The following is a 17,105-nucleotide window of genomic DNA, read 5'->3' as shown; positions in this document are numbered from 1 at the left end:
AAAATACAGGGAGATCGACCTCATTGTCTGCGCTCTATAGTTTGCTAATCAACAACAACAACAACAACAAAAACACACGCTCCGTGTCGCCAACAAACTTCAGAACAATATTGTTAATTTCTTACAAACCAACACGTTCCTCGATATTAAGAGCAACAATGCAAAGCAAACAGAACGACCAAGACAAACATATATATACTGGAAACTAGTTGAGAGAGAAGGCGGAATCTTTGAAAAAAATATATTTTCCAACATGAAAAAAGAAAACTTCCTTTTCCTTGTTGCATGCTTAAAACACAAGCAAACCAGACGCAGAGAAGAAAAGGACGAAGCGTTTGAGAAGCCGTTTTCTGCTGGAGCATCGAACTTGCTGTAGTTCTTTGCAGATCCCTCACGCTGCATCCAGCGAGTGTGCATCTAAACATGGCTCTCCGTCTAACCATTGCTGCTATTCTGCTAATAATCACTCCGAAAGGTACCTTTCTTTCCTTATTGCCAGTCTCACACTATTTCTTACTGATTCGACTAGCACGTATACGGTCATGCTCATACAATAGGACATCACTTCCTCTTCCATCCTTGTAATTCGTACTAATCATAATAACTCCTTGTGCTCTCACGCTCTTGAATGCTGTCTACTTAAACGTCATTAGACCCAATCAAGTTGCCCATAAATATTAGCTCATGAACTTCTCCAAGCAAGCTGTTCTTTACGGGGAATCAAACGTTTTGATTTGATTTGGTAGAGCGCCACGTCTTGCAACACCAAATAAGTCAATTTTATCATGTGCAAATCCTTTGAAAGCCTGAACTGAAAAGGAAAAAAATTGTGATGTTATGGAAACAGCAAATGTAGCGTTTTCAGGCTGAGCACGAAGTAGATAATTGGGATCCCAAATTCTAAGGTAGCGCTGTAAAAGGCGCTCGATCCAGAAACGCTCATATGCTGTCTGATCAGCGAACGTTAATGTAGAGCATGTGACCAAATTGCTTCCGAGCCGAGGTCTTTATTGTAAAACGTCTTCGGCAGGACTTGCGCAGGACTTACACTCCTCATTCCGATTCACCAATCGTAAACTTTTCAGTAAGGCCCCTCAGAGTTTACTGGCTCTGGGATAGCTCTCAACATCGTCGTATCGTGTTCATCATTACTGAGCATTATCGCTAGCCAAAAGTTACATTCTACAGAATTAGTTAACACCAGCCCGTCTGCAGCCAACATTGTTCATGCCGTGAGCGACTCATGAACATTTTGTCGAAACATCCAAAAGGAAAACATGTTGCAGCTGTATTAGCACTGTGCCCAACAGCCCTTTCCACTACGGGTATAAAGGAAAAAGTCATCAACCACCTGGGATATTCACAAACCGCCCCCAATTTCGTTACCACATCCGGAGTACCAACTGAACGTTCCCGACTTGACCCTGTTTACTGTTTGACAATGCGTGCCACCTCCTTTAGTACAAACGGAAGGCCTGCAGGTCGCGCTTCAGTGTGAAGGAGTGCAAGCCCACATATTTATGAGAACGAGACGTTGTAACCACATAACGGGCCCTCAGGCGTTTCTAATTATTTTTTCCCTCTTTTCAGGCAAACTCGGAAAATTCAATGAAATATCGATATGTGCAAATCGACAATTTCGTTATAAAAGGAACTGTAGGAGAAAAATGCCGAGTAACTGACAACTTCAAGCCGGTTCTCTTGCAACCAATGCTGTAAAGAAAGTTCTCACATTCCCACAGCTAGCCAGTTCCCTCGTTGCACACATGAATCGAATCCGTGATTTCGTGCCCGATACAAGAATGCTGTAGCAAGGGATCCACTGTGCCTGGAACGCATGTGATTAAACATGACTGTTGCTGAGCGCAGACTCATGTTCTCGCAGGTGTCTTTGGCGCATACTATGGCAAGCTGATCGGCCAGATCGAGACATTTCAGCACAGTTTCAGCGGCACCATGTACGCCGCCGGCGATAAAAGCATCGTCATCACAAACCTGAAGTACGACGGCCGAGGTCCCGGTACGTCTCAGGCATAGTACAGTTTTAAATATGGCGAACCATTCTTTGACTCATACCATGCATTTCTATGTAGGTAACTCCCTGCCTTGTTCCGGGTGTCTTCAATAAACAAATTAGGTGTCCCATGGTCGAATCGACAAGAGGGTAGCCCAGAATAAACATGCGTTGGCCTGCGCATTAGTCTTGAATTGGATACGTACTGCTCTCACTCTGACGCGTACTATCGCTTTGAGATCATTAGCGCCTGTATCACGTTGCCTAGCAACACAGTGAAAACATCGTGGTGTTCCGTCTCACTTAATACAAAACGGGTCATGCTGCTTTGACGTGCGAGAACACGTGACTGCCGGGGCTGAGGCAGTATCTTTCTGGAACTCGAAGGCATAGCTGAAAGTGGTAGCAGAGAGCCCGAGTACGCCATCTTCAGTTGCAGTTTACTACCACCACCTCAAATGATCGGCAGCAACAGTTTAGTCGTATATAGGTACATTTTGAGTGATGCAACAAACGTAACTATAGTGGTTTGGTCAGCGGTCGAACGGGGCGAGCACGAGAAGTATTTTTCGCAGGCGCCTATTTTTGTCCATACAGCTAAAAAAAAAAACAGAGAGAGAGAGAGAGAGAGAGAGTGTACGTGTCCAAGTGCAAGGCGGCCAGGAATGAAACGTATGCGTCGTTGAAAAACATACCCTTCACCTGGGTCACGTCGAATAGTAACAATTCGCTTATTGGAGCAAGAGCACACCAGTTATAGAGTAATATCAATAGTAGTAATAGTAAATAGAGTGAAACTGTTATCATGCTGTCGTCATTGCCTTCTTTTGCTAAATGTGGACTGCACTGAAGTATGCAAAACCCATAGAAAGAAATCCTTTTCGAAAACTTTACTGTGCCACTGAGGCCACAATGGGAGAAAAATTCCTCCTTATATATGACGTCATGCCTATGACGTGATTCCCACGCAACATAAAAAAACCTGACTGGGATCTTCATTTTACATAGTAGTTATCGACCTCGTACCACGAAATTGTCCATGGCAATCTCAGAAATATGAGTTTATCAATAGAAACATCAGTGTTTCGCTTCTTTGGACGTTCAAGAGAGAGCTTTCTTAGGTAATACTGAGCACGCCAAGAATGAACGATCACTTTGCCTTCACAGCGGCGTTCTTCTGGGGGTCAACCACAGCAGCCGAGCTTAAAGAAGACGGTGACCAGCTGCCGGACGAAGGAGGAAGGTGTGTAGAATAATTTATGCATGCCTGGTGGCCATCGTACGCCGCACGCGTCCTTAGCGCAGCCGGGTAAAGGGGCCAGGGATGAATACAATTCCAAGCATTTAAAGGACGTACATATACAAACACACATACTTACACGCCCATACACACATACAATAATCTAGAAAAAAAAATAAAAGGAGACAAAAGAAAATTATGAAGCTGAGCTAGAATGAAAGACTAGGCTCCTGTATTACCGAATTCCTCATCGAAATGAAAACCAAGCTGTAGTTCTTCAAGAAAATGACAAAATTAGAAATTAAAGGTGGCGCCATTTCTTGTGGAATATAGCACAGCTCAAACGGGACATCAGCATGTGCTATTCATAGAGATAGGATGCTATTTCCCGCCAATGTGAGCTGCATCGCTTTCGTCCACCTTGCCCGCTCCGGCCACTGGCACCCGAGAAGAGTGAGCGTCTCCGGTAACCTGAACCAAAGCAGAGCCTCGAAGCGGTGACAGCTTCAGCAACTAACGCAAGCAGACTACCGAAAGACTGTAAAACAACAGCGGCACATATGGAAGTCACGTGGAGATTAGGTGAACTCGTCCGTTTTAGCAGGGCGTAGTTTTCTAGAAAAAAGTGACATATTGGCACACAGAATGATGACAGACATTTAAACGAATGCTTTATCCATCGAGATCGACCTAATATTGTCCTTTAGTGCCACTTGAAAATCTGGGTTTCTGCACGCCAATACCATGGTATGATGATGAGGCAGGCCATCATGCAGGGCCTTGGATTAATCTTGACCAACAAGGAGTCTTTAATGGGCACCTAAATCTAAGCACACGGGTTTTCTTCCGTCTCGCCCCATCGAAATGTTGCTGTCACGGCCCGGATCGAACGCACATTCTCGAACTCATCCATATGCGCACATACATACATACATACATACATACATACATACATACATACATACATACATACATACATACATACATACATACATACATACATACATACATACATACATACATACATACACACACACACACACACACACACACATACATACATACATACATACATACATACATACATACATAGATACATAGATAGATACATAGATAGATAGATAGATAGATAGATAGATAGATAGATAGATAGATAGATAGATAGATAGATAGATAGATAGATAGATAGATAGATAGATAGATAGATAGATAGACTCGGCCCCTCTCATTAGGGGGCCTAAGTCGTACCTTCGAGCGCACGCGAACATTATGCATGGCATGGCCCAAGGCATTCTGCGCCAAGCTGGCTCTTAGTGTATCTCACCAAAGAACATGGAAAAACATTTGAAGTTCAAATTTTGTACTTTCGCACAAAGAAAAAAGAACGAGCATTGTTTCAGTGTAAGAAAAAATCAATTACACAAGAAACTGCTCTTGAACCCATTTCCCTCTCACTGCTTTTGCGATTGTCCTATTCAAATGTCGATACAAGTAAACTATTTTCACACTAACGCAAGGTTTGTCCCTCTACTTGAGCGTTTATTTTATGCTGATTGCTTGTAAATGCCACTATATATATATACATTCGCACGCTAAATGACATCTTAGGACATAATCGTCAGATCAAGGTAAGTGCATGGGCACCAGTGGAAAACTAACAGCATCGGCAATGGGCCAAACCACCGATGTTTTCATGGGAGAAAAATATGTCGGTCTTGTATTGTTTATACACTGCAACTGATTAGACACGGAGAACGTAAGGCTGACACAGAAGGTGAAATTTTTAAGTGAAAAAAATACTTTCTTTACCTACAGGCTGGGCCTGTGCATGCACACGCGGGCCACGGCTAAGCTTAGTAATAAACGCCCGGGCTGGGATGGGGCTTCATAAAGCGAGCCAGGGCCACGCCGCGCAGTGCTTTACAGTGGACGTAGGTATGAACGTGAGGCACTGTCGGTGAAGGCGAGTGGACGTTAGTGTCACACGGCCGCTTTCGATCGCGATGAAGTCCTATCCGGTTCGAATTTCTTGGTCGCGATAGACAATCATCACTGCTACACGTTCCGACGATCAGGATTGCGTTTTGTTGAGCTCAAGCACACCACATGTCGTAAGTGGGTTGACAACATCCTTTTAGATGGCATGACATTGTAATGTAACTTGTTTCGCAAAAAAAAATATATTGTTTCGTTTGGCATTGCGGTTAACTGCTGATCCACGATCAGCTGCCTGCTGATCGTGGGCAAGTCTCAGATTTACATGGTTGTCAGCTTACGAACGGATCAAGACGCTCTATCGCGACGCGCGGATCATGTTGCCTTGATCCGGCAACATGTTGATGCCTTGATCCGGTTCAAGCAAGATTGGGATAGAAAGTGGCCTTGTAGCAGCAGCCTGATCGCGATCCGGATTGAACAGTGTGTCGTCGGTGTGCGCTTGAGTGAATGGCAGTCAGTAAGTGTTGGCGCAAGTATAAGCGTGAGTGGGTGCCAGAAAATGTGAATGGAAGTGACTATGAACGCGAGTGATTGTTGGTGAGCTCGACTAGGGACATATAGGGAAAACGTCGGAGTGCACGTGGGTAGTAGTGAACACACAGCCTACATAAATACTGGGAAGTATCCACTTATAGTGCCAACCTGTGCTTCCTAGCCACTCAGCTACTGATACACGAATTGGTAGCACCTGTTTTAAATACGTAACATTTCTTTGCGTGCACAACTTCCCGTTCGGCCGTTCGGCCGGCCGGCCGTCCGTCCGTAACGTAAGACGATCGCTTTCAAGATAGGGCCTGCACCAGCGATCGAATGGACCTTCTTGCTGCATCTCGCTTCAGCGCGAACTAAGAGGCAAGGACACAGCGCACACGAAGCTATCAGCGCTCCGTACAATCTGTGCCCATCGCAGATCCCTTTCAAGATAAGGCCCACGCGGCCGCTCCATACGGAGCCACCCGCGGAGTAGAGTTGATCATGGTTTGCATCGACCGGAGGCAGCGTCATGGATACGTCTACATACGAGGTCTACTAAATGCGAAACTATTCAATTACGTCACGTACTACAGCACGCATCGGCCAGTGCTCATTTTCCACGAAGCAGCTGTATCACCCAAACGCACAATCCTCCAATTTGAAGATAAAGAAGCGTAAAAAGAAGAGCCGAACAAGAGACTGTGTACACAATAAATGTAGGATATATTTGCTTCATTTACAAGTTCTCCTTCGTCATTTCATTGCACGTGCACATCCTCTTGGAGTTATCTATAAGATGAGTGAACATCGCTACTACTCGCCTCTTCGCCGTCTTATGCTGGTCTCAGTTAACATATCGGTGTTCAAACAGCGAATCTCCGTTTCACGATTATTTCGCGGTGTTTCTAGCAAAACTACCAAACACAGCAGTATACGACGACAACATAGCAGGTGATTAGCAGTAAATACTTACCTATAATTTACATAACTCCCACAGGAAATTCTGCGCGTAATTTTTTTTTTACTCTGACAACTGATCTATTATCTCGAGCACTGCTTTATGCTTGCTCGTCACTATAGCGTCCCTGTAATGCTCCTTAATGTATATCTGCCAGCTTTTTTATGAACTTCACATTGTGAGGCATTCATTCTGAACTACGGTGCTCGTAGCACCGAAGAATGGTCAGGTCGCTCACTTGATGGTATGCTGGAGCAGCTTTCACGAACGCTTGCCCCCGAAGCTTGGAAAACTGAAACCACTATTTGAAAGGCTTCGTTTCACCGACTAGCGATTTGTTCCTGAAAATCTGCGTAGTGGGGTACTTAGGCCCCACGGAGGTCTTTGAGGCCATGTATGTGCTAGGTGTCTCTGACACACAAGTAGCTAGGTATCTACGGCGGGGTGCTGCTGCCCTTCATGCCGTAGCTCCCTCTCCTCGCCGTGATACCGCAATAACTCATGAAATGAGTGACAGCCGACACCTCTAAGCACAAGGGCATTACCGCAAGAGTGGACTATTTTCCATCCGTGACACGTTTGCTAGATCACGTAGAATGTTGCGCTCCACTTAAAGACGTCTGTCGGTTTATATCACTGCTTCACTGGAACGCAGTGCGTCGCGGCATGAAGAGAGCGTACCTGAAATATTCAATAACTTTGCCAAACGAATGAGTTTCCCTGGAGGCAAGCAGAAGGCACGCGCATACTAACACTTTCGGCTGCTCACAAAGAAAGAAACTACTTCTAGTAGAGCAGCAAAAATCAGTGCTCGCTAAGCTGTTGGATGAAGTGCTTCACTTTTGGGATGCTGATGATTGCGCTGGCTGACCTTTTTGAACATACAGTGTCCATTACGTTTAGTTTTTGGCACTATTGTGTGTGCTCCCAATATAAATCTGACCGTGTTACATACGACGCTGTCTTGCAGCACCCAGCCCGTCAAGGCTTACAACAATGCCATAGTGCACCTCAAGTTGCCCAGGAAGATCACCGAATACAAGGCTATCGGCATGTACTGCAAGCTGGCTTACGTAAGTTAAACTCCTATGAAGTGTTCCCCGAGTAATTTCTCGTTTGTTAAGTTGCGCATGTAGACGCTTCGTTAAGGGTGCTATTTTACATATCTTTGTTTATTAATTTCTCCCGGTGGGGTGCCAAAGAAGTGGTGGGAAAAACAAAATTCTCTTTGGGAACGCGGACGATACAAGAAACACCATGAGTAGATTGAACAACCATCAATAAATAAATTACAAGCACAGTCTTGTGGTGCGGTGCGCCAGCTACATAAGTGGGAATGCTGTCACCAAATTATTCTGCAGTAACATGAACATGGAGTGGATTGCCCTTTTGTGCTTGCTGCCAGACGAAGGCTTATAGCAGTGGTTACATCTCCAGTCGCCGCTCTCTTGCGTCTGCTGACGCCCTTCCTATGCTTACAAATGTCCTAATCAATTCACTCACCCTAATGCTCCACCATCTTCAATTCTTTTCCTTACCTTTGGCGCTAATCACGTATAGTCATAATAGACGACTCGGTTATATGCTCTCCGTATTGCGCGATTTGCTCAGCTCTCTCACTGCCGCATTAAATAACTGCAAGTGAACGTAGGAACACATGAATACCAAAGAAAATGCAGCTTCGCAAGGCAAGCGATACGGACCATGGCGCGTGTATTGTTAGCATTTATTCCGAAATGACGCTGAACGGCGAACAGGGGTTAGAGGCCCCACGGGTACTCCGTAGCACTGAGCTTCCCCCAAAGAAAAAAAGAAAAACCTTGTCACCTTCTTTGCCCTCGCGTTTACAGGACCCACACCACTAGTTAGAGCCATCCACCGTTGTGCATCATCGTTGCATTGGATTGGATCGTCTGGTCACTATCGAGCAATAATGTTCGCCGCCATTTCGCATACGTTCCTTCGATCCAGGGAAGGACACCGTGAGAAATGCATATATGAAATATCGCCGCGTGCTCCTTCTGATCGTGTCTTTGCAATCGCTGTAGCCGTTGCATAGCCGCGCTGTCCAAAGCCTTTGATGTGTAACTACTCAAATTTACCAAAGTTGTCTCTGTACACTTAATCGTCTTCAGTAAATTTATGATCCCTCCACCAACCTTGGAATAATCGCCTTAGAAAAGTAGCCGCCTGGTACCAGGACGTACGCAGGCTCGTCATGTAAATTTTCAATCATGTTTCAGACTGAAATTTTCAGCAAGTGTGCTTTCGCGCACGTTTAGCTGTGAAATTCAGGACTAAACTCGCGCGTAAGTGCGCCTGGAGACACGCAAGAGTAGCGCTGGCCATCGACCATTATGGTCACCACCCAACAAAAACCAATAAGACGTATCGTCGCTTGGCACTGCATATTATAGTTATCGACGTGGTTTCTCACGAACCCCCAGCACTTTTCTTTATCCGGTCAGTACAAGGGAAATTTACAGTAAACACCTGGTTAAAAACAGCACACTCCTCTGTGATTTCTAATTAGCCCCTTATCAAGCATGAACAACGAAAAAAAAAAAAGATTCACAGTTGTGTTTGCTCATTTATTTATTTTCACGGTTCAAATTCGCGTGCCTAGCGCTGTTGGATACTATCACACTAGACTGGTAGTGAATTGGTAGTTGGAATTAGTTGTTCGCATGGCTTTCTTTAGTGCCTGCTGTGATAAGCACCTTAAAACAAACTCTTACAAGCGACATGACCACATGGTCCAGCTGCGCAATTTGTATTTTCCTCGCGGTCTACTCGTGCAGGCCGACTTCGGCCACGTTAAGGTGCCGTCCAACTTCGAGCTGCCCAAGGAGCAAAGCCTGGGTATGCTCACCGCCAAGCAGCACAATACCATGGCCACCGAGGTTATCCTCACGGACAGTGCCACAATGCTGCTCAGGGGGTTTGAGTACAGCGCCAGCTGCCCTGGATGTAAGTTACGCTGGTTTATGTACCACATTTATAGGGACACTATAGAGACAAACCCTTCTTCTACATATTAGTAAATTGCACATTAACCCCCGCATTCAGAAATGCACCTTGGAAGCCCATGCTTGACTTGATATAAATGACGCCTGGTGCGAACACGCCCAAGACACTCATTGCGTTTCCTTTGGTGCGTTCCCGACAGGCGTCATTGAAATGAAGTCAGGCGTGGGCTTCAGGTGAAAATGGATTTATAAATACGGGGATTAGAATACAAAAACAACGCTCTTACCGCGAGAACACATTCGGTAAGCCAGAAAAAATGCAAGAACGAAAGACAGGTCGTGGCAACGCTCGCAATGAAGTTTCTTCAGCACCTCTGCGTGATTTCATGGATTTCGGCAGCCCCTGCTACTTCCAAGTTAATTATTTACCAGTAAACGTTGACAACGTTGTATTACAAAGGAGCCAGTCACTGATTATGACATGTCTTGGGAGCCACCACGGCACAAATACGAAACCAATACTTTGAAATCTGTAACGTGAAGCTGACGCATCGGCGTGAGATTTCGTTGCGAAATGAGAAAACAAAAAGTGAAATTTGGACTTACACTTCTTGCTTCTAATAATCAAGCCATTGCCGCGAGAAACGACCATACAGTTTTAAAGAATACTGTATCTGTTTAAACTTATTTAGTGTTTTTTCTTAGAGGTCCATTTAGGAAGTCTTTATGGAAACGGAACTAGCATTTGATGTGTACTGTCCACACAAGTTCCATGAATCAAATAGTTTGACCTGATCACAGCATCAATCAGATCGAATTTAGGAGGCCAATGTGCCCCATGCTTTTTATTACTTTGCTTACTCTACAGAAGTGAATGAAATTCTTCATAAGCTCACAAGCAGCTTGTAGACACGCGTTGGTTTTAGCGATAAAAATACTTATTTAAATGTTGTTTTTACGCTAGGGCCAGTGGAATAGCGCATGCAAAATTTTAGACCCCGTTTAAAAAAATATTTGAAAGCCTCTTTAGTTGCCCTCTTATCTTTTGCACGCAAAGCAAGTTTCCTCCGGGTGTTTCAATTGAAAGCATCTGGTTTTTTTAATGGTATTCTACTATACAAGTCCCTGTCCGAGAGTTTCCCGCTGACGACGTAGAAGGAGAACAAGCCTCCCGCCATCAGCGCAAGCACGAGCGTCGTGACAAAGAAAGCCGCGCGACAGCATTCACCAGGTCTGGCGGGTGGCTCACTCTTGGGCTTGGAGTCCTCGTCGGTGGCCATGGCTGCACGACTCAGTAGCTCGAGCAGAGCTTTGTTCAACTTCTGCTGGGGAATGGCCTCCAAGGTCGGGTAGCGGTGGTCCACGGCTGGAAAGGCGCTAACCAACGCCGGTCCGGGATAGAAGGGTGCTGGGCCCAAGAAGGCTGGCGTCGGAGGCGGCTTGAAGAAGGGCTGCAGCGCTGCAGGCTGCGTGCCAGCGGTCCCCTTGGCGCTGACGGCAGGCGTCGGCGCGCGCACCGGAGGCTTGTCTCCCGGCGCGGTCGGGCAGGGCAGGAAGTAGCCCATGGGTAGATAGGTGGTCGGGCTGGGTCCTTCGTAACTTGGGCTCTGTTCCGGTGCAGGGAGCAATCGGCGCGAGGTTTGCGGTGGATTTGAGGAGCGTTTTTTGGGGTGTGGCGAACACTGTTGCGCCATCTTCTTGTCTCGCCTCCGCGGCAACCGTCTTTTGGTGAGAGTCGTGCACTGCCCTCTTGCCCGCAGGCGCAGCCGGGCCTGGCGCTTCTTTGGGGGATTTTCTTCTTCTGGGCTGTGTTCCGCGCGACAACGAGCGCTTCTTTTTCCTCGAGTACATACAGGTGCTACAATTGTCATGCCCTCGGTGTAGGAAAGCACATTTAAGTACATTCATAGGAACAAGAAAACCGCACTCACTTGTTACTGCAGGTATGGTAACTGTAGTGTGCATGGGAAGAAGCAGCCATTTCATTACGGCGACATTGGGCACGAAATGCTTCTTCCAGAAAGAAATATGCTTGAATAGTTTCAGCGTAGCCGAACTACGCGAGGCTCCAAAGTTCCAGTGTGAATGATGCAGTTTATATATCTGGGTTTCAGCGACACCGAGACAGGCTGGTAGTTGTCACACAGACGTCCTACAGTAGTCTCAAGCCACTATACAGGCCACTCCTTTAGGGCGAGCGCTGGATGATGTGAGGGCTCAGTAGTGAAATGGCTAACCGGTTATCATCTATAAACCTGAACTCCCCTAACGTCAGACGCATTCGTGTTCGCCGTAGGCGAATGCCCGGAGTTGAAGTAAACGGGCGCACTGTATATTTTCATAAAAGCACTGCGCGGAAACGAAATGCATATGTCTACTCGTATCATTGCAATGGGTGTGACAAAAAGAGCGCCAATTGGCACTTATCTGGGCAAGGGCAACAATGTCTGTTTCGGTTTAGGAAACGGAAGTCGCTGTCCCACATTTATGCACCAGCGTTTCTATCCTACTGCAATTGCGTGCCTCTTATCACATTATATTTAATTGATTGTCATTACCATGTTCTGACGTATCGCCAATGCTTTGGATCATTATAGGCATCGTATTGCCTTGGTGCCGGTAATCTCCAATAACCTTTCACGAGGGGACAACATCGGTGCGCATTTACTATAGGAACTACCCCCAGGTGTCTAATTGCACTTGGAAGCAGTGTTTAGAGAAGAATAGCAGACGACAAGCGTTTATTGTGTGGCGAAGAAAGGGCACTGCGCAGAAGTACAGGTGTGTGTAGGCAGAACCAGCGCAGCTACGCAAGAGACCACGTGTTATGCAGCAGGTGTCAAGAGCACGTGGAGCTAAGGCGCACATGTGAAGTGAGTCAGAGATGTTGTAGGCAACATATTCCGTGTATAACACAGAACTAATGTCTCCTAATTTAAGAATGCACTTACTCTGACCAGGATGACGAACTTGACAGAGACAAAGACATATGAGGCCGGGAAACATCTGCGGAAGTGTGTAGCTCCAATTAGAAAAATTATGGTAAGAAAAAGAGGACGAACGCCTACTTATAGCTGAGTTTGGTATAAAGGTTATAAGCAGGGACAAGTTGCCTCAGGAGGGCTGGCGAACGTTTTGCTTCTAGCTCAGGTGCTTTAGCGTACTTTCACACGTGATATATATATATATATATATATATATATATATAAATCCCGTAGGCAAGAAGGAAAGCTATATAGAACCTAACCTAACCGGAAAATAAAAAAAAGAAACGAGAAAATATAATCTACAGGCACAATAATTAAACCACAATATAATCGAAGTTGTTGAAGTTCTTGAAGAAAAGAGCACTACAAGACGCGGACTAAAAGAAGAACATGTTCGATGGACATACCCGCCGCGGTTGCTCAGTGGCTATGGTGTTGGGCTGCTGAGCACGAGGTGGATGGATCGAATCCCGGCCACGGCGGCCGCATTTCGATGGGGGCGAAATGCGAAGACAGCCGTGTGCTTAGATTTAGGTGCACGTTAAAGAACCCCAGGTGGTCGAAGTATCCGGAGTCCTCCCCTAAGGCATGCTTCATAATCAGAAAGTGGTTTTGGCACGTAAAACCCCATAATTTAATTTTTACGATGGACAGGCGCCGCACCAAGCTCCTGCTGCTTGTTATAGTTATTTCTCTGTTTCGGACAAAGATTTCTGAGTTCACTCAAACATCCTGATCTCCTCATCTATTCTGCCTACGTACAATGGTGTGAGTATTATCTTCCTTGCGATTGAACGCCACAACTGTGTGCTCAAATTAACGTGCAGAGCAGCACATTGGGCCATGCAGGCCGAAAAACATTCTTTTCTTACAGACACTATTAGCGTGTTAAAACAACATTGTGTTTAAGGTACCCGCTTGTCTGCCGAACGTAGCAAGCACATGCTTGCTACGAGCGCTCTCAATATACCGAGCGCTGTCAATCAACGCAGCGGCTCCACTGCTTAACTTTGCATACGGTTCTTCCATGTCCCGACAAGCCTGTCTCTCTTTGAAAGACTGGATAGATTGCGCGGGGCTGAAAAGCAATATGACGTTGGCGAGCTGCTCAGCACTGGCACCTTGCACCGGTAAAATTTTCCATTTCATTACCGCCAGTGCCGCCGACACCTTTCGCTAGCGGAGGGAAACAAAGCATGATACGCCACTGCAAACAACGACAAGCCGTGTTTCCACGCTCACGTTCCCGAATGTTTGCCCTTCTGATATCGATCGCAAACTTCTAAAGTCGTGCACAGAGCATGTGAAATTTGTTATTATGGTACTCCACCTTGAACTCTCTCTCGACTCGTGATACATGCCATCAAAAACGCCACGGCGATCGTTTGTCGCCTCCCGATTCATTTTCTTTCTACGACCTCAGAGACGGTGTATTCTCGCGCTGACGTGGCAATCCAGAAAGCTTCAGCTCACGGTGTCCATATGATAGGTGGTTCAACAAATCATGCTTGAACGGTATGACCGGCGACCTCGTGTCCTTTACGCACATTGTTTTACGGAGCACCGCCTGCTTCACTGTCTTCATCTTTTCCCTTTCCCGGCGGATTGGTTCAGCGAGTGAAACAAGCAGTTACTCCAGGGATTCCGTGGCTTAAGGCAAGCTGCTTGTTCATCTAAGATAGTAAAACGTGGCATAGTGGCCGGAATTTTCTAACGCGTTCGAGAAGCGCCTGTGAAGAAAAACGCTGTTCACGAATTTGCTACATAAACCGACGAAAATGGCAGAAGCGGATTTTCTGCGCGCAATATTCTTAACGCCCATAAGAGTGGTCAGAACAAAACCATATATATAGTTTATTCTAGCGCTCGTAATTTTCATTGTCGACCTGTTGTCTGATTCGCATTCTGCATCGTTTCAGCAAGAATCGATTGCCAACTACCTAAACATACCACATTTTTTCGTCAAATTTAGTGGCGGGTGTCTATGGTAATGCCTACCGGCAAGGAGAGATAGAGAACCGTAGTAGCGCACTTGGTGAAGTAGAACATGTAAGGCTTGTAGCTACTCAGCACAATCATTGAAGAATTTCCAGTCAGGGCCACGTCAGCTACTTAGCCCACTGAATCACCGTTGGCGAATATGAGGGTTTCTTAATGGTTTCTGTTTTGTGACATGGTGGGGTAGTGACACTCTCTTTTAAAACAGTATGCCTAAACTTTAACCGAAACGTCAATTCAAAGCGCTATGTCATTTACTTGCAGCTGCGTTCTTCGTGGCAGGGCCCAGTGTCAACCCCAAGCCAGAACAACTTACTCATCTCCTCCACGACAACGGACAGTAGGTGTCAATTACGTTTTGCTTTGCGTTCGGTATTGGCAAACATACAGAGTGACGAACGTCCTGATATTTTACATATAGGACATTCGACTCGTCTTTTGAGGGGCATTTAAAAGCGCTCCTACGCTCGCGTAAAGCTACAACGAAGTTTTATTGCGTAGAAAATTGACTTTAGTAACATTATTCCGGTTTTGTTCTCACTATAGCAGCGTGCATATTGGCATGACAAAGCATAGTTAAGATATTTAGGGCCTTTGAAACGACCAGCCGAACGTACCCATCAAATTGGAGTGACCTGTATCAACGAATCTCTTAGCTAGAAAATCGCCTTACTTTCGCTGAAATTTGGCGCAGAGGTAGTAAATTTCAATGCGCTCACTTTGAACGTATGTTTACAGGCATTATTTACTGCTCCATTCATAACGATGTCCGAGTGCGGGTGGTGTGCGGCCACGCAACGCAACGCAAAAAAAAAAAATGTCAATTTTGATGCAGAGCATTGTGGCGCCATCTGACACCGCTTCTGTAAAAGAGGTGTTCGAACATAGCGGAGACAGATGGCGCCACGGTTCCAATGCAGTCAGAGAACCGTCATGCAGGTCCTGAGCAATGCTTTTTAAAGAGGGCTCCCGGTCAACGACTTCTGCCGCCGTTGCGGGGTAGTGTTTTGCCCCGGCGGAGTTAAAGACGGACGTTGCTCTGATGATGTTCAATAGTTATGAAGAAACCGAGGACAAAATATGGCACGCAAACTATCCAACATGAAACTACGTGTTTATGCAATACGTACCCTAACATTCTTCACGAAGCTACAAATTGTAGAACAATGCACAAATTTAAGCATGTAATTCTAAACATGCTATTTTCTGTCCACATGTTGAAAAAATGCCAATGGAGTTTTAAATTGTTCCATGTTAATAGTGATATTTTAAATGCTACATTTTAAATGTATAACTTATGCTTGTAATAGAATGTTTTTTACAGTGCTATATAAATTTATTTACTTGCTATTTTGCAAGCAGTTGATACTTTGCACTCTGTTTAAAAATTGTGCTGTAAATAGTTTTGATGTTTTCTGTTTTATTAGTTGTTGTATTTGGTTTCATCAGTATTGATACTTGTAAACTGCTACTTCTGCTGCTCCTGAGATGTTAAAGCCTTAGACAGGAGGTTTACGACCTCCTTTTGCCTTACCTTGTGGGTAAGCCTTGTATTTGTTTTGCCCAAATAAAGAAACAAAGAAACGGACGAATGCCCGTGGTTAAGGCGATGCAAGACGATTTCTGCGATGGCGAGGAATATATCACTTGCTTTTACTGACGCAAAGTTTCCGTGCGGCAGTCAGTCTCGTGATGGTTCGTGGTTGGTGCTATGTGCGGTGCTCGTGAGAAAGTTTCGCTAATGAAAATATGCAATTTTTCATCTTACTGCCATTGCTTTCGCTCACGGCCGGCAGAAGTTGCTCGACAACGCAAAACGTATATAGTTAGATCAGTTATGTCTTGATTCGGTAAAGCCGAGTCACGTGTCTCTGATATGTGACATCGATCGTGTGTGTCATCAAACGACATCATTTGACGATCGTACGTGACATCAATGCAGGCAGTCTTGGGCAAGAACAAGATTCCCGTCGCGCATTTAGTTCGTCGTATGCATCGTCATGGTGGCGTACGGCACCGATACTAAACGGTAGCCTAACTTCGTGTCGGCAAAATAACACGGCATACTGCGTACACATGTCAGAGGTAGACCAGGGTAAATGTTAAACACGTCATTTGTTTAACCGTTCATAATTGTATAGATGTGTATAATATAAATGTGTTGGTTGGCCCGACGATGAATCTTGTTCGTTTCTAGCAATTCATCGATGAACTGCAGCCTTATTTGTATTAACGGTCCACCCTCCTACTTAACCTAAGAGTTAGGGCTTTTTGAGGCAGAAAAAAATGTCACAGCTACTTTCACAACAAATACCGGTCTTCGCTTTGTGAATGCATGAAAACAAGGAAAAGCGTTATCATTTTCATCCATGTACATGGCTTATCAGTATTTCTGTATTCTTCCTTTAAAGTGATGTTACCTCAAACTTATTTTGCAAATAGCTATCTCATGCAAGCACAAACCCTG

General features: G+C 45.3%; 1 protein-coding gene across 1 annotated transcript; it reads left to right on the top strand.

The window, feature by feature from the left end:
• The first annotated feature begins 423 nt into the window (after positions 1–423).
• On the top strand, positions 424–9,891 carry LOC129385476 (protein Skeletor, isoforms B/C-like). The gene is made up of 6 exons (XM_072289482.1): positions 424–475; positions 1,886–2,020; positions 3,182–3,257; positions 7,655–7,757; positions 9,486–9,654; positions 9,854–9,891. The coding sequence occupies exons 1-6, from the start codon at positions 424–426 to the stop codon at positions 9,889–9,891; spliced, it is 573 nt and encodes a 190-aa protein (XP_072145583.1).
• The last annotated feature ends 7,214 nt before the right edge of the window (positions 9,892–17,105 follow it).

The sequence above is a fragment of the Dermacentor andersoni genome, chromosome 7, assembly GCF_023375885.2.
Source record: "Dermacentor andersoni chromosome 7, qqDerAnde1_hic_scaffold, whole genome shotgun sequence".
In the NCBI taxonomy this organism is placed as follows: Eukaryota; Metazoa; Arthropoda; class Arachnida; order Ixodida; family Ixodidae; genus Dermacentor; species Dermacentor andersoni.
Note: the sequence above shows the minus strand (reverse complement) of the source record. Positions and strands in the feature narration are given on the sequence as shown.

Coding starts and splice junctions, on each gene's coding strand:
- LOC129385476 (XM_072289482.1), top strand. CDS start 424: ATGGCTCTCCGTCTAACCATTGCTGCTATTCTGCTAATAATCACTCCG. Junction 476..1,885: donor GCTAATAATCACTCCGAAAG/GTACCTTTCTTT, acceptor ATGTTCTCGCAG/GTGTCTTTGGCGCATACTAT. Junction 9,655..9,853: donor CAGCGCCAGCTGCCCTGGAT/GTAAGTTACGCT, acceptor CGTTCCCGACAG/GCGTCATTGAAATGAAGTCA.